General features: G+C 40.1%; 1 protein-coding gene across 3 annotated transcripts in view; it reads right to left on the minus strand.

Moving 5' to 3' along the window:
• The window catches only part of LOC136865996 (PTS-dependent dihydroxyacetone kinase 1, dihydroxyacetone-binding subunit DhaK), a 380683-nt gene that overhangs the window by 191823 nt on the left and 165682 nt on the right, over positions 1-23178 (minus strand). For all 3 annotated transcript variants that reach the window (XM_067142600.2, XM_067142599.2, XM_067142602.2), the window contains one exon: positions 21705-21806. In XM_067142600.2, the coding sequence (XP_066998701.2) occupies positions 21705-21806 (102 nt within the window). The remainder of the gene's footprint in view (positions 1-21704; positions 21807-23178) is intronic.

Here is a 23178-nt window from a genome sequence, read left to right on the forward strand (position 1 = left end):
AATTCAATGAGTAATGTATTGTATTGAGTAGGTGGTTGTTATTAAAAGGATTTTATAATTTTAATAAGCAAGAAAACTCCGTCAATTACAACCCCGCCCTCCTCCATCCATTCAGTGTGATTTGTGTGGGCGTATATTTTATGCCAGGATTGGTCTGTTTATTCATCGTAAACACATTCATAAACTGAGTTGAACTGGTCAATGTATGCAGGAAAAACTTATACATACTCCGATCGAGTTACAGCTAACGATGGCCACTTGAGTCTTCCATGTACACTTTTTCTTTGAAGGTTGTACTGTTTGATTCTTCTTATCTGCCCAGTACTTCTTCGTTTGTTCTGATTGCAGTATTCTTAATTTGTCTGAAATCTCTACAGGCCTTCTGTGTATCATTTCAGTTGAAAATTTGTGATTCTTAAGAAGGGTGGTAATTTTGTTCTTGTTCTCTGCATCTGTAATTTCGAGTCCAACTGTTTTGAGATCCTCGTGAATTTCTTTGATCCAGTGCACTCCTGTCTTCTTTCCCAGATTTCCCATCATCAGTTGTCTTAAAATCCTGTTTTCTGATAATCGTACGATGTGAAAGAAATATGAGATTCTTCTCTTCTTCATCGTGCTGGTAACTGGGTCAATCTCTCGATAGACGGTTTCAATGGGGAGGATTCCCCAGACTCCTTCAACCTGGTACTTTTTATTTATGCATATCAAGACATATATAGAGAGATAAGAACATAAGAAGGACCACATAATATGATGAAACTAATGACAGATCAGAGATGGACAAAGAAGAACTGGGATTGATGAGGAGAGAGTCTATCTATTTGAGGACACAGTGTGTGAAGATGTGGATATTTTTCTTGTTCTTTTGTGTTTTCATGTTCCTGTCTCTATATATGACATCAGATGATGCAATATAGGGCCTACTGTAAATATAACAAAGGTGTAGAATAAAAACTGGCTTTGTGAAGAAAAGTGGTGCATTAGTTATGGAAAGATCTTCATAAATAGAAACAATGTTAGACTCAGCTATCACATGTTGACTGCCACAATATGTCTTGGGAGTCTTGAAAACCTGAGCACCTGCAAACACTACCAGACTGGCCTGAGTCAAACCATCTTGGGCTCTGAGTCACTTAGCCTGTTTCCTCCTCTCCAGTTGACAGCCACAGAAGGTTACCCCTTATAGTTGACTCTTATGGCAGGCAAGGGAACATGGTGATGGAGAGTAAAATACAGAGGAATAATATTTGCTTTTATACCACTGCATCTGCTTTAGGGGAAATGATAATGACAAAGAATTAAACATGAGAAAGCCTTCAACCATATTTTCTAAGCTAAACAGATTACATATTGTATCTGTAAATATAGGAAACAGATGGAGAGTAGCAACTTACTGTGTAAGAACACATGGAGTACATATAAAAGAAAGAAAGGAGGGTCCATTTGTTCCCTAGACAAATATATATATACTGATCATGTTAGCTTTCTTACCTGAGATTACCTTTTGTAACAATTTCATTCAGAACAGAATTTCAAGAATATTTAGTATTGTTTTCCTTCCGATGTTTTAGTGTTAATTCTGACTTCTTTCACCAACTTATAAATTGCTGTTCTCTCATTTTTTGGATTCTAAGATGAAGTATTAGTTAGTCTGTATTGTTTTACCTGTCACAGTAAAAACTGAAACTGGATATTATGTCATGTGATGGTCTTCAAATGTGAACACTTCAAATGTCACAACAGCCAAATTTCATGTCTCAAATAGTATTGTGTAAAATATGATTTTTTAGCAAAAAACTGAATAATAATAATAATAATAATAATAATAATAATAATAATAATAATAATAATAATAATAATAATAATAATAATAATAATAATAATAATAATAATAATAATAATAATAATAATAACAATAATAATAATAATAATAATAATAATAATAATAATAATAATAATAATAATAATAATAATAATAATAATAATATCAAGGTGGTTTCAGGAAAGGAAGATCATGCTCAGAACAAATATTTAATCTTAAGTCAATAATTCGCCACAGGTTACTTAATTCAAAGGACATTGTAGTCATGTTTGTAGATTTCAAAAAGGCTTTTGATTCTGTTGACAGAAAAACTATACATACATTACGTACATTATCATTATAGACTGTTATGCCTTTCAGCGTTCAGTCTGCAAGCCTCTGTGAATTTACTAAACGTCGCCACAATCCTCGATTTGCAACTAGTGTTGTGACCTCATTTAGTTCTATACCTCTTATCTTTAAATCGTTAGAAACCGAGTCCAACCATCGTCGTCTTCGTCTACCTCTACTTCTCTTACCCTCCATAGCAGAATCCATTATTCTCCTAGGTAACCTATCCTCCTCCATTCGCCTCACATGACCCCACCACCGAAGCCGGTTTATGCGTACAGCTTCATCCATCGAGTTCATTCCTAAATTAGCCTTTATCTCCTCATTCCGAGTACCCTCCTGCCATTGTTCCCACCTGTTTGTACCAGCAATCATTTTGCTACTTTCATGTCTGTTACTTCTAACTTATGAATAAGATATCCTGAGTCCACCCAGCTTTCACTCCCATAAAGCAAAGATGGTCTGAAAACAGACCGATGTAAAGATAGTTTCATCTGGGAGCTGACTTCCTTCTTACAGAATACTGTTGATCGCAGCTGCGAGCTCACTGCATTTGTTTTACGACACCTTGATTCAATCTCACTTACTATATTACCATCCTGGGAGAACACACAACCTAAATACTTGAAATTATTGACCTATTCTAGCTTTGTATCACCAATCTGACATTCAATTCTGTTGAATTTCTTACCTACTGACATCAGTTTAGTCTTCGAGAGGCTAATTTTCATACCATACTCATTGCACCTATTTTCTAGTTCCAAGATATTAGACTGCAGACTTTCAGCACAATCTGCCATTAAGACCAAGTCGTCAGCATAGGCCAGACTGCTTACTATATTTCCACCTAACTGAATCCCTCCCTGCCATTTTATACCTTTCAGCAGATGATCCATGTAAACTACAAACAGCAAAGGTGAAAGATTACAGCCTTGTCTAACCCCTGTAAGTACCCTGAACCAAGAACTCATTCTGCCATCAATTCTCACTGAAGCCCAATTGTCAACATAAATGCCTTTGATTGCTTTTAATGATCTGCCTTTAATTCCATAGTCCACCAGTATGGCGAACATTTCCCTCGGTAAACTGTCATATGCTTTCTCTAGATCTACGAAACATAAACACAACTGCCTATTCCTCTCGTAGCATTTTTCAATTACCTGGCGCATACTGAAAATCTGATCCTGACAGCCTCTCTGTGGTCTGAAACCACACTGGTTTTCATCCAACTTCCTTTCAAAGGCTGATCGCACCCTCCCTTCCAAGATGCCAGTGAATACTTTGCCTGGTACACTAATTAATGAGATACCTCGATAGTTGTTGCAATCCTTCCTGTTCCCTTGCTTATAGATAGGGGCAATTACTGCTTTTGCCCAATCTGAAGGTACCTTACCAACACTCCACGCTAATTTTACTACTCTATGAAGCCATTTCATCCCTGCCTTCCCACTATACTTCACCATTTCAGGTCTAATTTCATCTATTCCTGCTGCCTTATGACAATGGAGTTTATTTACCATCCTTTCCACTTCCTCAAGCATAATTTCACCAACCTCATTTTCCTCCTCCCCATGAGCTTCGCTGTTCACAACACCACCAGGATGATTTCCTTTTACATTGAGGAGATGTTGAAAATATTCCCTCCACCTCTCCAGTGATTCCCTGGGATCTATTATGAGTTCAGCTGAATTACTCCTTTTTCCCTCCCTTCCTAAGATTCTTTATTACTGTCCAGAAAGGTTTCCCTGCTGCTTGACCTAGCCTTTCCAGGTTGTTACCAAAATCTTCCCATGACTTCTTTTTGGATTCAACAACTATTTGTTTCGCTCTGTTTCTTTCATCTACATACAACTCCCTGTCTGCCTCGGCCCTTGTTTGGAGCCATTTCTTATAAGCCTTCTTTTTAAGTTTACAAGCTGCTCTCACTTCATCATTCCACCAAGATGTTCGCCTTTTCCCATCCTTACACACAGTTGTTCCAAGGCATTCCCTTGCTGTTTCTACTACAGCATCCCTATATGCCACACATTCACTTTCTATATCCTGAGCCTGCTTACTGTCTACTGTTCGAAACTTCTCACTAATCATATCCATGTACTTCCGCCTAATTTCCTCGTCCTGGAGATTTTCTACCCTTATTCGTTTGCAGACAGATTTCACTTTCTCTACCTTAGGCCTAGAGATACTTAGTTCACTACAGATGAGATAGTGGTCTGTATCATCGAAAAATCCCCGGAAAACCCGTATATTCCTAACAGATTTCCTGAATTCGAAGTCTGTTAAGATATAGTCTATTATGGATCTGGTACCCCTAGCCTCCCATGTGTAGCGGTGAATAGCCTTATGCTTGAAGAATGTATTCGTAACAGCTAAACCCATACTAGCACAGAAGTCCAGCAAACACTTCCCATTCCCATTAGCTTCCATATCGTCCCCACATTTACCAATCACCCTTTCGTATCCTTCAGTTCTATTCCCAACTCTCGCATTGAAATCGCCCATTAGCACTATTCTATCCTTGCTGTTGACCCTGACTACGATGTCACTCAATGCTTCATAAAACTTGTCAACTTCATCCTCATCTGCACCCTCACATGGTGAATACACGGACACAATTCTAGTCCTAATTCCTCCAACTGACAAATCTACCCACATCATTCACTCATTTACGTGCCTAACAGAAACTATGTTCCGTGCAATGGTATTCCTGATAAAGAGCCCTACCCCAGACTCTGCCCTTCCCTTTCTAACACCCGCCAGGTACACTTTGTAATCTCCTATCTCTTCCTCGTTATCTCCCCTTACCCGAATATCACTTACTCCTAGCACATCCAGATGCATCCTCTTTGCTGACTCAGTCAGTTCTACTTTCTTTCTTCCATAAGCCCCATTAATATTGATAGCTCCCCATCGAATTCCATTTCGTTCACCAAGTTGTTTCCAAGGAGTCCCTCGCCTGTCAAATGGGAGTGGGACTCCGTTACTCCCATAGGTCCGAGGCCTGCTTAAAATGTTCTGAGCTCGGACGATTCATGAAGCAGGATGCATATAAAATAATTCGAGAATTTGGCATAAAGTCTAAACTGGCAAATCTAATCCGTGAAACACTTACAGACACAGTCTCTAAAGTGAAATTTCTGGGAGAGATATCACAGCCTTTCAACATAAAAACTGGTGTACGACAAGGCGACGGACTATCCCCAATTCTTTTTAATTGTGTCCTAGAGAAAATAGTGAGAATTTGGAACGAAAAACTTATTGAACTCAACATTTCACCGATAAGGTTAGGAAGAGGAAACAAAAGGATCGAAATAAATTGTCTTGCATTTGCAGATGACTTTGCAATACTTTCTGAAAATGTGACATCTGCTATAACCCAAGTAAATGTCTTGGAAAGAATCACCAGCAGAACTGGCTTAAGAATTTCTGCTGAAAAAACAAAATTTTTAACAAATATTTGGGATGCACCAAAATTTCTGAAAACAGATATTGGCCAAATAGAGAGGGTAAAAAAATTCAAATATCTAGGGGAAATAATCCAAGAAAATGGTTTAGAAAAATCTGCAGTAGAGGAGAGGGTACATAAAATGGAGAGAGCTTATGGTGTCACCAAAGATATCTACAATAAAAGATGCCTATCCAACAATGCAAAAATAAGGCATTACAACACAGTAGTGAAGCCACAATGCCTATATGCAAGCGAATGTCTGGCATTAAACTATGATTTAGATAAACTAGAAATACTAGAAAGGCGAATCATGAGGAAAATATTAGGCCCACAAAACACAGCAGGAGGTTGGAAATTACGAAGTAATGCTGAAATATATCAAAAAATAGAAAATATATCAGATGTAATGAGGAATAGGAGACTTATGTTTTTTGGGCATTTATATCGAATGCAAGATAGTAGATTAACCAGTAAGATTTTCAGATATTTGTGGGGTAAGAAATCAACGACAAGCTGGGTCAATGAAGTAAGAAAGGATTTAGAAAAAAACAATATAACAACAGAAGAAATAAACAATAGAGAAGGCTTTAGGGAAAAAGTATTGAAAATAGAAGGATTCCAAGGTAGGAAAGTAAAAAAGACTGGTTCAAAGTGGTCTGAAGACAGAAAGAAGAAACATAGTGAACAGATGAAAGTGTACTGGAAGAAAAGGAAAGAACAAAGAAGAAGGAATTGAAATTGGCACGTGGTCCTCTGGTGGCCCATTCGAAATAATAATAATAATAATAATAATAATAATAATAATAATAATAATAATAATAATAATAATAATAATAATAGAATGAATTCAAAGAACTTGCCCAACCAGTGGAAAAAGACTTCAACAGCACAAGAAAGCAGATGATACAAGCTGCAAAAGGAGTGGCAGAAATCAAGAAGAGGAAGAAGCACACGTGGTGGAACGATAACTGCGAGAAGACCTTAGGGGATCGTCTGAATGCCTGGAAAAGGTATTACACCTCAAAAAAAGAAGAAGATTGGAAGATGTACAAAACACAACAGGCACAAACAGCAAAAATAATACGCAGTGAGAAACGCAAGTATGAAAAGGAACTACTAGACAAGATTGAGCAAGACTTTCATAGAGGTGAGACCCGTGAATACTTCAGAAATTTTAAAAAGAAGGTACAAGGATACAAGGCACCTTCCCTTTGCTTTTTAAGGAAAGACAGAACTCTTGCAACATCAAATGAAGAAAACTGCAAAATCTTAGCTAAGTATTTTAACGACCTTCTAAACTGTGAAAAACCAGCCAACCCCATCAAAACAAACAAACCAGTGAGCCAAAACCTGCCATCTTCTCCACCAAATCGCGATGAAATCAAACGCCACATAAAGAGACTGAAAAATAACAAGGCTCCTGGTGAAGACTCCATGATTGCGGAACTGTGGAAACATGCCCTGGAAGAAGCAATTGACATCCTACACCAAACCATTGTAGATATATGGGAAAGAGAACAACTACCAGAGGACTGGAAGCTAGCCTTGATCCATCCTTTACACAAGAAAGGAAATATAAGAGATGTGAACAATTACCGTGGAATTTCTCTTCTGCCAGTAGCCTACAAGATCCTGTCACTATCCATCCTTGAAAGACTAGAACAGCAAATTGAGCACAAACTCGGGGAATACCAAGCAGGTTTTCGGGCCGATCAAGTGCAGAACAAATACTTAACCTAAAAACCATAATAAGATACCATATGCTGAGAGGTCGAACCTATGTATCTACATTTGTAGACTTCAGGAAAGCATACGACTCCATCGACCGTGATGTGTTGCTTAACATCCTTGCAGAAATGGAAGTCAATGAGAAACTGCTGGTGATAATAAGGGCAACACTAACTAATACCAAATCCAAAGTAAAATTCCAAGGATATCTCTCTGAACCCTTTGAGATCAAGACAGGCGTTCAACAGGGAGATGGGCTGTCACCTCTTTTGTTCAACTGCGTACTTGAGAAGGTAATACAGGAGTGGCGAAAGACATTAAAAGAAAGAAACCTTTACAAACCCGTAAGGATTGGGGCAAAGAAAAATGGAGTGGAAATAGATTGCTTAGCGTTCACTGATGATATAGCCCTTATGGCAGAAAATTTTGAAAGTGCAACAGAACATATCACTGTGTTGAAGGAAGTAGCAGAACAAACAGGTTTACAAATTTCCTTTCAAAAGACAGAAGTAATGTCAAATATCAAAGATGATATGGCACAACTAAACACCAAATACACCAAATATGGAACGATAAACCGTGTTAGTAAATTTAAATACCTTGGGGAATGGATTCAGCAAAATAGAAAAAGAAAATGGAAGTCACTTTCCAAACCACCTGCAACATTTACAACAAAAAGTGCTTTTCCCTGAATACAAAAATTCATCACTACAACACTGTCATCAAACCAGTATCAGTGTATGCATCTGAATGCCTTATCCTGTCCGAGAAATGTTTGCTTGCGGATTTAGAGAGGAAAGAAAGAAAGATCCTACACACCATACTTGGTCCAAACTACAAAAATGGCATCTACATTAGAAAATCCAGGCAAGAAGTATACTCTAAGATAGAGAAGATCACGGACACAATGCGTAAAGGCGGAGTTCGCTTCTACAGTCATATACGACGGATGATCGACTCTCGATGGACGAAACGTATCTTCGGTATACTTGACGCAAAACCAAAAACGGCAATGTCATGGTACGTTAATGTCAAGAAAGATCTTAAAGAACTGGGCCTACAAGCAGAAGATGCACAAGACCGAAATCTTTTCAGAGCAGCCATCAAGACTTTTGGGACTTTCCGGGACGAAAAACGGGCAACTGGTGCTAACTGGACAGAAGAACGTCGTGCTAAACACAGTGAGCTAATGAAGACGATGTGGATCAAGCGAAAGATGAACAAATGCCAGAATGTAAAGTGAGGCTTATCGTGGTCCCTAGTTGGCCGATTAGCGAAGTTGAATGAATGAATGAATGAATGAATGAATGAATGAATGAATGAATGAATAATAATAATAATAATAATAATAAAATAATAATAATAATAATAATAGTAATTGACTGAGGACTGGGAAACGGGAGGTTCATCATCATCATAATCAGTTTCATTTCCCCCTTTTGCTGCAGCTCCTGCCAGGTCGGGGTGTTGATGGCACTTCTCCAGTCTTTTTTTTTTCTTTCTTTCTTTCTTTTATACTGTCTTTGACAGAGTCCATTAATCTTCCTCTGGGCCTCCCTCTTGCCCTCTTTCCATCTCTATTAGCCTCCAACACTTGTTTTGGTGTCCTTCCAAAAAGGGGGGCTTGTAATACCAGTATTCAAGAAAGGAGATATGAAGAAGTGCAGTAACTACCAAAAAACCACCATCCTCTCCCATATTGCCAAGATAATGGAAAGGATATTGGGAAGAAAAAATTAGAGAAAAGATGGAAAGTCAGTTCAAGAGGAACAATTTGGATTCAGAAGTGGAAGGTCAACAGTAGAATCCACTTTACATTCTGAGACAGATCATGGAAAAGAGCTGGGGAATATTCAATCATATCAAAATCGCTTTATTTGCAAATGAAGTATCTACCTCAGTGGCAAATGATACACAAAAATAGTTTATTATCAAGCACTAAATTTTAAATTAAAAAGAAATGGACATTTTCCTAAAATACAGTATTATACAATTTACACTACCAATTTTTCTATTAAACACACAGCTCAACCTTAATACATTTATATTATGTACAAAATTCTACTCATAATATCTTCAGTACTTATACATATATATATACAGTATTTGGAATCACTTCAAATAATACTATACAACTGCTATATTGCATTTTTTAACCTATTTTGGTACCAAACATTGACGCCAGTGCGATAAATGGATATAACTTGAAAACAATATTCTCTCACCCCTGGGTTACTACTTGTATGCATGGCTATGAAGTGATGTACATACATTTAGTATTAGTATTATTATTTACGTAGTCGAATGATCGTATTGTGTGTGAGATTGTCATGAAAGTATTGATATTATTATTATTTACGTAGTCAAATGATCGTATTGTTTGTGAGATTATGTCATGAAACATGCACTGTATATAGACATTTATATTAGTTCAATTAACATAAGAACCTGTATATAATTTATTCTTAACTGTATATATAATTTGTAATCCATAATTGTGAAACGCACTGTAATTTCCAGAATGGTAATAGGTGACGAGAACGATGGAGAATATTCTGTACATTATAATCTGTGTAATAGGCAGTCTATAATTTTCACGAAGGTAGTTTTTTGTAACATATCTCTCTGGAAGCCTGGCCAGGACATATATAAGGAGACGATCTTGACGGTGGAGGGAGTTATTAGTTGACGAGTTATAACGTATCCACAAAGATGCACACAAGATTCTGTCAGTTGGTACAATTAATTTTATTCACATATATACACAAATTAATACATACATAACCTTAATCACTGTATCACAAAATAAAAACACTTCACTTGTAGGATATCAACAAAGCTGCCATCTTTAAACAGTGGACAACTGACACCGAATACCACAGAGGTTATACTTTGAAACACAGTTGAAAACAGATGACTACCGATCAATTCAACATGGAGACTGCCTTGCTCGGCATGTCAGCTATATGTTACTAAACAATAGCTCTCTTCCAATAACCTCCAACCCACAACTAACTTTTATCGTCAAGATCGTCCCTTTATATATATCCTGGCCTGGTTTCCAGAAAGATACATTAGAAAAAAACTACCTTCTTGAATATTCTAGACTGTGTGATACATAGGTCATAATGTACAGAATACTCTCCACTGTTCTCGTGCCTATCAAGGGCGTCCATAGAATAGTTTGTAGGGGGGGGGGGGGGCTAGACCTGGGGATATATAGTAATTTTAATATTTTGGAAGATGAATGGCGACTTGTATTCCACGATGGTACCCTGGACCACTTCTACGTAATACCGACTTTTAAATCATTTTCTTGAAAAAAGAACAAAACACCTGACTACATTAGATTTTTTCCTTTCCCTGAGAGCTAGGAGGGGGCTTGCCCCCCACCCCCTCACCCTTGATCCCGAGTATGGGCGCCCTTGGTGCCTATACCGTTCTGGAAGTTACAGTATGTTTCACAATTGTAGATTACAATTTATATATATACAGGCAAGAATAAATTACATAATATTAATTTCCAGGTATTTACATTAACTGAACAAATATGAATATTTATGTACAACATGGCTCACGACATAACCTCACAACCAACGTGATCGTATAATAATAATAATAATAATAATAATAATAATAAGAATAATAATATTTTTTTACGAGGGATTGTGGAAAATCTTCAAAAAGACACTTGTGAAGGGTCCGCACTCCACAAGTGTGTGGGATTCTTACCCACTGAAAACCACACACCCTTTTCCCACGATGTGAGTCATCACCCCGGAACCGCTCTCGCATTACTTCAGGGTGATATCGTGCTTTGTCATTCAGACGTCTTCTTTCTTCATTTCTTCTTTACGAACATTCGTATGCTTCCAAATCCTTCTTCTTCTGACGAAGGATATCCTCCACATGTACTGCCACGCGATCCCAAGATTCCTGGTTTCGCAGCATCACCGAAATAACATTATCTGTTGTCAATTCTCCTAGTTCAGTTTCCACACATCTTCTCTGAATTGTCCAATGGCCGCATACAAAAAAGGTGTGATATACGTCGTCAATATCATCGCAGTATATGCATGCTGCGTCACTCGCTCTGCCCACTTTATGCAGGAATTTCCGGAAATATCCATGTCCTGTTAGAAGTTGCGTGAGGTAGTAATTTACTTCACCATGGACCCTTTCAACCCAGATATCCAAGCGTGGTATCAGTCGCTTGGTCCATTTGCCTCGAGGGTCACTTTCCCATCTGAGTTGCCATCGCCTCATCAGTTGACTGAAGGCGCGCTTCTTTGCACATTTCTTTCCCAGCTCTCCTTTGGTACGCCAGATTTCATGCCGCTCCAATGCAAGTAGGTCTATTGGCGCTATTGCTGCCACCGTGAGGATTGCCGGTTCGGAAACAGTGTGGTATGCACATGCAATACGTAAAGCCGCTCTCCGTTGTACGGCAGCTATCCTTCTCCAATATCAAGCAAATCTCAAGGATTCAGCCCAGATTTCAGAACCATATAGAAGCACTGACTGAACCGTCGACATGAGAAGACGTCGTTTACTGGATTTCAGACCTTTAATATTTCCCATTAGTCTGCTAAGTGCAGTCATGTATTTTACTGCCTTGTCTGTCACTCTCTGAATATGAGTCCAGAATGTGAGCTTGGAGTCAAGTGTCACTCCTAGATATTTTGTGCTCGTAGATGTTTCTATCACTAACTCTCCAACAGTCATTGGTACAAGAGTTTCGATCCTTTTCCTCGTCAGAAGAACTATCTCCGTTTTGTGTTCGGCTAATGTTAAACTGTGGCTCATCATCCGTTCTTTTATGTGCCGCATCACCTGGTTCAGTTTAATTTGAGCCATTTCAACATTACGAGCTACTATCAAGGCGGCCACATCATCAGCGTAGCCCACAAGCTTCGTGTCCTCTGGCATCTCCAAACGTAACAAGCCATCATACATTATGTTCCAAAGATCTGGACCAAGGATCGATCCCTGCGCTGCACCAGCCGTCAGACGCTTTGTCTTTTCCCCAACTTCCGTATCATACAACAGAGTGCGATCTTTGAAGTAATCTCTCATTATGCGCATAAGATATTGTGGTAGCTTGAAAGTTTCTTCAAGAGCTACCAACATGTCGCTCCATCTTGCCGAATTGAAGGCATTCTATACATCCAGGGTCACAAGAAGTGTCAATTTACGGGAATGATGGTTGCCCATTTGTGCCCTTTCTGCTGTATTCACCACCTCCCACACTGCATCTAGCGTCGAGTGTCCTCTCCGAAATCCATGTTGGCAAACAGATAGATCCCCTGCTAGTTGAACTGCTGAGAGGATTCTGGGCTGCAGAAGTTTCTCCAGGCCTTTTCCAGCTGTGTCCAGCATACATAAAGGTCTATAACCACCAATAATAATAATAATAATAATAATAATAATAATAATAATAATAATAATAATAATAATAATACAAATACTAACTGGATGTAACACTTCACAGCCATACATACAAGTAATAATAATAATCGTAAAATAATAATAATAATAATAATAATAATAATAATAATAATAATAATAATAATAATAATAATAATAATAATTCCATGGAGTTTTTTGCCTATTCCCCTATTGGGCGCGTCCCAGGTGGCAGATCGGGGGACTCGCCGGACTTGTCCGGAGGGCTTGAGGGAAATAAAATACCTCTCGCGGACCAAAAACAGGCACAGCCAGAAAACATCTTGACTCAACCTCTGAGGCTCAATACCTTAGTTGTAAGTATGAGATTGACAAAGATCAGTCTCCCCATTATCTTCAACTTACTAGCATGATGGCAACGTTAGTTAATGATACTACTAACCCAGGCCCTAGTATTCATACTAGGTTCTCTCGGTCATCGGATTCTGGGGGACCGGGAACATCATGCGGGAATGTATCGGAGCTTCCTAAATCTCTTTGCCCAAAGGAAAAACATTATTTGGCACTTTAAACATCAACACGCTTCACAAAATTGGGAAGTTGAAGCACTTAACAGACACATTAGACCAACTCAACATCCAAATTCTGGCACTCCAAGAAACTAGGTACAGTGACAAAAATCATTTTGAATCAGGAAACTATATATAAAGGTAAACCAGTTACCCTCCTCCCTAACAAAATATTACAATTTGGCACTGGTTTTGCAGTGAGAAAAAATATCACAAATTCAGTATTATACTTTACATCTCCTTCTGAAAGAATTTAGCTAATGACAATCAAATCAGGAAACAAAGCTTATACACTAATCAATGCACATGCACCTACAAACAATTACAATCAAAAAAACCCACAGAAGGTAGATGACTTCTGGGAATTACTAGAAGAAACTACAGCCAAAATTCCAAAACATCATGTCAAAATTCTGTTGGGGGACTTCAATGCACAAATTGGCAAATAGAAGAAATTTAGGACCACTGTAGGACTTTATCCTGCTCACAAAAGAACCAATAAAAATGGAGAATTAATTGGCTTCTGCGAGAATTTCGATCTAAAATTGATGTCAACCCATTTCCTGGCACTTCCACAAAAGAAAATGACATGGAGATCCCCGAATATGCATTTAGGAGAATTTCAACTAGACCATGTGGGCTATTTCCAAGAAAAACCAAAAAGAAATTATGAACATTAAAGTCAAAAAGGGAATTATTGACTCCAACCGCCACCTATCTCTTGTTAAAGTAAAGTTTCAACCCAACAGGAAGAAAACCAAAACAATCAGAAACCTGAGAATCGACCCTGAATTTCTGAGACAGAACTCAGACAATTTCCTTGCTAATATCTCCAATGATGCTCCTTCAAGCTGGCTAGAACTCAAGGACACACTCTTGAAAGCTTCACAAAACATCAGCAACCCCCCAAGGAAACGCAAACACAGGTGGTGGAATGACACCTGTGACAAGGCCATAGAAGTCAGAATTAGGTCCTGGCTAAACTGGAGTTCCCATAAAACTGATCAAAATCATGATAAATTCTTCAAAACACAGAAACAAACCTCAAAAATCATCAGATCTGAAAAACGAAAATATGATCAAAACAGACTGGCAGAAATCAAAGAAGATTTCAAGAAAAACAATACAAGGAACTTCTACAGAACATTCAGAGAAGAATTATCCAATTACCAGGCACCTAGTCTCAGTTTCAAACGTACAGATGGGACTTTGGAAACAAGTAATAAGGGAAATTGTGAACTCCTAGTAAATCATTTCATGGACCTTTTAAACTGCGAATCTCTGAAAGAACAATTCATCTATGAAAAACCAACACCTAATCCAGATTCAGAACCCCCCCCACATTACAAGAAGTCAAACAAATAATCAGAGATTTAAAAGACAACAAAGCACCAAGAGAAGATGGAATAATCGCTGAAATGTTGAAAATTGGTGGTGACAAACTGGCCCAGAGTATTCAAAAAATCTTACAGGACATCTGGTTTTCTGAAGAAATTCTGGAGGATTGGAAATGTGCATTGTTTCACCCACTTCACAAGAAAGGAGACAAATCAGATATTAATAACTACAGAGGAATTTCTCTCCTCTCGGTCATATATAAAATCTTCTCTAAAGCTCTACTTAATAGATTAGAGAAACAAAAAGAGCACCCGATCAGAGATTATCAGGCTGGATTCCGAAGAGGGAGATCCTGCGCAGAACAAATCCTAAACCTAAATACCATACTACAGATTCGCAAAACCAAACAAACAGTAATAACCTTTGTTGACTTCAAAAAGGCGTATGATTCCATAGATTAGCAGACCCTGTTCAACATACTAGAGGAATTTCAAGTCGACAGGAAAACAAGGGAATTGATTAAACAAACTCTGACCAACACAACATCAAAAGTTAAGTTCTTGGGAGAAATTTCTGAACCGTTCGAAATCAGAACTGGTGTCCGACAGGGAGATGGACTATCCCCACTCTATTCAATTTAGTTTTGGAAAAAGTGATTCGTGAATGGAGAAAAGAAACTAAAGGTATAAACATTGGCAGACTTCTTAAAGACAAAATTCACCTTGATTGCTTAGCTTTCGCATATGACCTTGCGACCCCTTTGAACAACAGACAAGAAGCAATCCACTCCATAGAAAAATTGCATGAAATAGCCACAAAAACTGGACTTCAAATTTCATTTGAAAAGACGCAATTTATGGAAGGAACTAAATCAAGATTTGACAATCAACCATTCATCATCAAATGTGGAATAATTTCCCAAGTAGACAAATTCAAATATCTAGGTGAAATTATTCAGCCAGCAGGGTTAAATCAGGAAGCTAACAAAGAAAGAACTGCTAAACTGCAAAGGGCTTACAAAATCACATGGAACAGATACAACAAATGATGTATATCAAAAAATGCAAAATTACAACACTACAACACAGTCATCAAACCAGAGGCACTTTATGCATCTGAAACACTGATCATTGGCGGCAGGTCACAAATGAAAAGCATTGAGAAACAAGAGAGGAAAATTCTCAGAAAAATCCTAGGACCAAAGTTCGAAAATGGAATTTGGATTAAAAAGAAACCACACGAAATTTTTCAATTCACAGAAAAATTCACAGATACCATCCGAAAGAGACGACTAAAATTCTACGGACACCTACACAGCATGGATAACAACAGGCTGACAAAGAAAATTCTAAATCTAGCTCTAACCCTGAAAATCCACAACAATTGGTTAGCAGAAATTCATGAAGATCTACAAGAAATGAGTACTGAGGATGAAACCATTCAAGATAGAATGAAATTTAGAAGCTTAGTAAACAAACATAAATTTGCAGAGAAACCAACAAGAAAAAATACAGGTTGGACAGAAACACACAGAAAGGAACACAGTGAAAAAATGAAGAGATAGCTTGATATGTACATTAGTTACCTATGGTGAGAGAACATTGTTTTCGAGTTATACCTGTTATCGCACTTGCGTCAATATCCCCCCTATAACTTGAAACAATTTCCCCAAACTGACACACTCTTTGACTTTGCCCTTGCCCTCACTATTTAACCACACACAGGCTACCTCACTCATACAGCCCTCCCGTTGGTGCTGTTGCAGTCCACGGTTCGCAGCCCGGTGCTTCCATCGGGGACCACCACCTTCCCACAGTGGGTCCGCTGGGTCCGGTCAACGGTATCTTCGTTCCTGGTGATGGTGATCCGCAGATCCTTGTGTGGCATTTGAAGCTCCTTTGGCTTTCCCCTCGTTCGTATTCTGTCAGGGGGCACCCTCATTTGGTGGTTGTCGGTTCAGACCCCATCTGTTCTCCGTCACCTAGAGAGGGTCCCACTGGCTGTGTCATTGCCATTGCTGCCTGCATCACCCAGGACATCATCTGAGCCTCCCCACAGTTCCGCTCCACGCTGAACATCCTCCCGGGACATTTCACGGTGCCGTGGAACTTACTGCGGCTGTCAAGCACCTTGCTCTTGGTGTCATGCCAGTAGGGCCCATTCACCGTTGCGTCGCCCGGATGTTTGGTCTCGGTGTCGAACACCCGTGGCGTTCCCTCGGCACACTATGCCCCCTCCCGCAGCCGCATTCGGCAGTCGCCTTCCGGCCGGTGGACACCGTCGTGCCCACCTAATTCTCCCACAGATTTCTTGCAGGCTGAACATGACTGAGGGCTGCATCATACTTCCATCTCCTGCCCACGAAATCCAGCGATCAGGTATTCGGTTCCCTCTTCTGACGTCGATTCGGTCTTAAACTGGGCTCCGATTTTCTCATCGAACTTTCCGAACTGGGCCCCGATGTCCTCCTTGAGTTTTCCCAACTGGGCCCCAATGTTCTTCTTAAGTTTTCTAAACTGAGCCTCGATGTTTTTCTCAAGTTTTCCAAACTGGGCTTCGATGTTCTTCTCGAGTTTTCCAAATTGGGCCTTGATGTTCTTAGCCTGGGCCTGAATGAAGGAAGTTAACTGTTTGAGCATCACCACGGTCCTCTGGTTCTTCATTTTTGAGTCCAAAAGATTCAATAGAGTCCAGTCCACAGTCGCCAGTTAACGTATCCACAAAGATGCACACGAGATGCTGTCAGTTGGTACAATTAATTTTATTCACATATATACACAAATTAATACACACATAACCTTAATCAGCGCCTCGCAAAATAAAAACACTTCACTTGTAGGATATCAACAAAGCCACCATCTTTAAACAGCTGACAACTGACACCAAATACCACAGAGGTTACACTTTGAAACACAGTTGAATACAGATGACTACTGATCAATTCAACATGGAGACTGCCTGGCTCAGCACGTCAGCTACGTGTTACTAAACAATAACTCTCTTCCAATAACCTCCAAACCACAACTAACCACAACTAACTTTTACTGTCAAGATTGCCGTGCTCGATAGCTGCAGTCGCTTAAGTGCGGCCAGTATCCAGTATTCGGGAGATAGTAGGTTCGAACCCCACTCTCGGCAGCCCTGAAAATGGTTTTCTGTGGTTTCCCATTTTCACACCAGGCAAATGCTGCGGCTGTACCTTAATTAAGGCCAAGGCCGCTTCCTTCCCACTCCTAGGCCTTTCCTGTCCCATCATCGCCATAAGACCTATCTGTGTCGGTGCGACGTAAAGCAAGTAGCAAGAAAAACAAGTCAAGATCGTCCCTTTATATATATCCTGGCCAGGTTTCCAGAGAGATACATTAGAAAGAAAACTACCTTCTTGAATATTCTAGAGTGCGTAATACATAGGTCATAATTATGGTGTAGCAAGAATATACTTGTAACTTCGTGATATGCAATGGTTGCAGTCTCCATATTGAAGCGACAGTCAGTTGATTTTTTAAATAGCGGCTTGCGATGTGAGCGTTTTATTTGTGACAGCAGTGATTAAGGTTATGTGTGTGTTTAATTTGCAAACAGATGTGAATAAAATAATTGTACCAAATGACAGCATCTCTGTGGATACGTTAACTGGCGACTGTGGACAGGTCACTTAGAATCTATTGGAATCGAAAATGAAGAACGACCAGAAGACCATGGTGATGTTTAAACAGTTAATTTCCTTGGCTAAAAACATCGAGGAGAACATCAAGGCCAACATCGAGGCCCATTTCAGAAAACTCAAGGGGAACATTGAGGCCCAGTTTGGAAATCTTGAGGAGAAAATTGGGGCCCAGTTCAAGACTGGATTGACATCAGAAGAGTGAGCCAAATACCTGATCGTTGGACTTTGTGGGCAGGAGATGGAAGTACGATACAGCCCGCAGCCATGTTCGACCTGCAAGGAAGTTGTGGGAGAATTCAACGGGCGCAACAGTGTCCACCAACCGAGAGTCATCTACCGAGTCCAGCTACAGGAGAGGACTCAGCACACTGATAGAACGCCATGGATATTCGATGCCGAGACCGAACAACCAGACGACGTGACGGTGAATGGGCTGTACCAGTATGACACCAAGAGCAAAATGCTCGACAGCTGCAGTAAGCTCCACGGCACCATGAACTGTCCATGGAGGATGTTCAGCGTGGAGCAGAACTATGCGGAGGCTCAGAGAATGTCCCAGGAGATGAAGGTAGCAATGGCAATGACACAGCCAGAGGGACCCCCTCTAGGAGACGGAGAACCAACAACCAACAACCGACAACCAACAAACGAGGGTGCCACCTGACAGAACACAAAGGTACGAATGAGGGGAAAGCCAGCGGAGCTTTGAAATCCATGCAAGGACCTGCTGATCACCATCACCAGGAACAAAGACACCACTGACTGGACCCAGCGGACTCACCATGGGAAGGTGATGGTCCGCGATGGAAAGGCCGCTGCGAACTGTAGACTTCAACAGCGCCAACAGCAGGGCTGTGTGAGTGAGGTAGTCTGTGTGTGGTTAAGTAGTGAAGACCGAGAGAGTGTGTGGAAATTGTTTCAAGTTATAGGGGGATATTGATGCTAGTGCGATAAACAGATATAACTTGAAAAATTATTCTCTCACCCACGGGTAACTAATGCAAATATCGAGCTTGAATTATTATTATTATTATTATTATTATTATTATTATTATTATTATTATTATTATTATTATTATTATTATTATTATTACTACTACTTGTATGTATGGCTATGTAGTGATGTACATCCATTTAGTATTAGTATTATTATTATTTACATAGTCGAATGATCGTATTGTTTGCGAGTTATGTCATGAAACATGCACTGTTTATAGACATTTATATCAGTTCAATTAACGTAAGGACCTTTATATAATTTATTCTTACCTGTATGTATAATTTGTAATCCATAATTGTGAAATACACTGTAACTTCCAGAATGGCAATAGGTGACGGGAATGATGGAGAATATTCTGTACATTATAATCTATGTATTAGGCACTCTAGAATTTTCACGAAAGTAGTTTTTTGTAATGTGTCTTTCTGGAAGCCTGGCCAGGACATATATAAGGAGATGATCTTGATGGTGGAGGGAGTTATTGATTGGGGAGTTATTGGTTGATGAGTTATTGATTGACGAGTGATTGGTTATGACGAGTTGTTGTTTAGAAGAGTTATGGTTTAGCAAATATATACTTGTGACCTCGTGACATGCAATGTTTGCAGTCTCCATATTGAAGTGACAGTCAAGTGTTTTTTTACATGGCGGCTTGAAATGTGAGTGTTTTGTTTGTGACAGCAGTGATTAAATTTATGTGTGTGTTTGATTTGCAAATAGATGTGAATATAATAATTGTACCAACTGACAGCATCTTGTGTGTGTCTTTGTGGATATGTTAACATGCATAACAACCTGCTACGTCTTAACCAGAGCTCCTTTTGCCACCACTTTTCATAGTTCCTGAAGGGCCTTCACAGCTACTCTAACAGTCCCAGGGCCCTCAAAGTCCTCATTGTACTTCACTCCTACAGGTAGTACCCTATTTCAGCTGCCCTAATCTCCATAGACCAGCAGATGGAATTAATTTATTTACAAAATTCTTTATTTACAATAACTTGCACAGGTCGAATGCCCTCTAATATTTCTTTTCTCTGTTGCTGTTTATTCTTTTCTTGACTATCTGTACCATACAGATTTTGGAAAAGGATCAAATGCATTCCCTGGTAAACTGTTCCATTCCTTCATGCCCTTCCCCATGAATGAAAATTTACCCCAATCACTTCTGTTAAAATCCTGTCTAATATTTTTACCCTGCCAATATAATTATTTTCCAACTGAAGCCTCTCACTGATTTCGCCCCATGCTTCCTCTTGTACAGGCTCTATAAAATCTTATAAGTCTAGATTTCTCCCTTCTCTTGCTTAAAGTTTCCCACCCAAGTTTCTCTAACATTTCTAATACACTACTTCCTCTCCTGAAATCCCCTGTTACAATCTTGCTGCTTTCCTCTGCACACAATCTATTTCTTTATTAGGTATTCCGGGTGAGGATCCCAAACACTGTTTGAATATTCCAATAATCAACAAACCATACTTAAGTAACTTTTCCCTGTTCATTCTTTGTTGCATCCCTTAAGTAGCCTCATTATGACAAGTAACAATCTGCATGCTTTCTCAACAATGTCATCAACATGACCTTTCCAGTGCAAATTACTTTCAAATCTCACACCTAAGTTTTCGCACTTGCCATCTTTTGGGACAATTACCTCATCCAAAGTATATTTAAATTCAGTTTTTAAACTCCTGTTTGTAAATGTTGTGTCAATTGATTTGCCTCCATTAACCTTCATATTATTCTCCTCAACCCATTGTTGGATACTTTCAAGATCCCTTCATAATTCTGAACAATCCTGAATGTTATTTCCCTATAAACAATTATGTCATCTGCATACAATCTTATTTTTTATGTTATATTGTTCTCTAAATCATTTGCGTATATTAAGAAAAGTAATGAACTGATTATACTACCCTGTGGAATTCCCTTCCAAACTTTCTTTTCCTGTGAAACATGATTTCCTTCTTTGACTTTCTGAACCCTTGAATTTAGAAATGTTCTTATCCAACGTATAACCCCTTATGGCCAATCCTATTCCCTCCATTTCTTTAATAATATTCCATGTTCCACTCTGCCAAATGCTTTGGAAAGGTATATGGCTATCCAATCAAACTGCCCTCCTGAATCCAACTGATCTGATATGTACTGCTGAAATCCCACCAGTTGTTCCTTCCAAGAAAATTTCTTTCTAAATCCATACTGGCTCCTCATGAGCCAATTTTTATCTTCACATACCGGTACCCCTCTAATATACTTTGCTATTAAACTCTCCAGTATTTACAAACTACACCAGTCAGGATATAGTAATGACTTCTGTAGACTTAGAGAAGGCATACGACAGCATCCCCAGTATCGAACTTGCTTATTTAAGAATATCATGCATGCAATAAAGAATATACCTTGTATACAAAGAGCAGTCCACACATTCCTCTTCGTCCAGCTGAAGACGTATGTTGAGAAGAGAGTAAAGCACAGTCCTCTCCCACCACAACACTTTGCACCTACAACACATCACTGTGTTTACTGAACAAATATGGATGTTGAAGGATCACTATATACACTGACTGACAGAGCAAATGCAACACCAAGAAGGAGTGGTTCAAAAGGGATGAAAGTTGGGAAAAAAAACAGAGACGGCACGGACGAATAATTGATGTTTATTTCAAACCGATATGCAGGTTACACAATGCGCACGGGATAGACTCAGTAGGATGTAGGACCACAGCGAGCGGCGATGCACGCAGAAACACGTCGAGGTACAGAGTCAATAAGAGTGCGGATGGTGTCCTGAGGGATGGTTCTTCATTCTCTGTCAACTATTTGCCACAGTTGGTCGTCCGTACGAGGCTGGGGCAGAGTTTGCAAACGGCGTCCAATGAGATCCCACACGTGTTCGATTGGTGAGAGATCCGGAGAGTACGCTGGCCACGGAAGCATCTGTACACCTCATAGAGCCTGTTGGGAGATGCGAGCAGTGTGTGGGCGGGCATTATCCTGCTGAAACAGAGCATTGGGCAGCCCCTGAAGGTACGGGAGTGCCACCGGCCGCAGCACATGCTGCACATAGCGGTGGGCATTTAACGTGCCTTGAATACGCACTAGAGGTGACGTGGAATCATACGCAATAGCGCCCCAAACCATGATGCCGCGTTGTCTAGCGGTAGGGCGCTCCACAGTTACTACCGGATTTGACCTTTCTCCACGCCGACGCCACACTCGTCTGCGGTGACTATCACTGACAGAACAGAAGCGTGACTCATCGGAGAACACGACGTTCCGCCATTCCCTCATCCAAGTCGCTCTAGCCCGGCACCATGCCAGGCGTGCACGTCTATGCTGTGGAGTCAATGGTAGTCTTCTGAGCGGACGCCGGGAGTGCAGGCCTCCTTCAACCAATCGACGGGAAATTGTTCTGGTCGATATTGGAACAGCCAGGGTGTCTTGCACATGCTGAAGAATGGCGGTTGACGTGGCGTGCGGGGCTGCCACCGCTTGGCGGCGGATGCGCCGATCCTCGTGTGCTGACGTCACTCGGGCTGCGCCTGGACCCCTCGCACGTGCCACATGTCCCTGCGCCAACCATCTTCGCCACAGGCGCTGCACCGTGGACACATCCCTATGGGTATCGGCTGCGATTTGACGAAGCGACCAACCTGCCCTTCTCAGCCCGATCACCATACCCCTCGTAAAGTCGTCTGTCTGCTGGAAATGCCTCCGTTGACAGCGGCCTGGCATTCTTAGCTATACACGTGTCCTGTGGCACACGACAACACGTTCTACAATGACTGTCGGCTGAGAAATCACGGTACGAAGTGGGACATTCGCCAACGCCGTGTCCCATTTATCGTTCGCTACGTGCGCAGCACAGCGGCG

Source organism: Anabrus simplex, chromosome 3, assembly GCF_040414725.1.
Source record: "Anabrus simplex isolate iqAnaSimp1 chromosome 3, ASM4041472v1, whole genome shotgun sequence".
In the NCBI taxonomy this organism is placed as follows: Eukaryota; Metazoa; Arthropoda; class Insecta; order Orthoptera; family Tettigoniidae; genus Anabrus; species Anabrus simplex.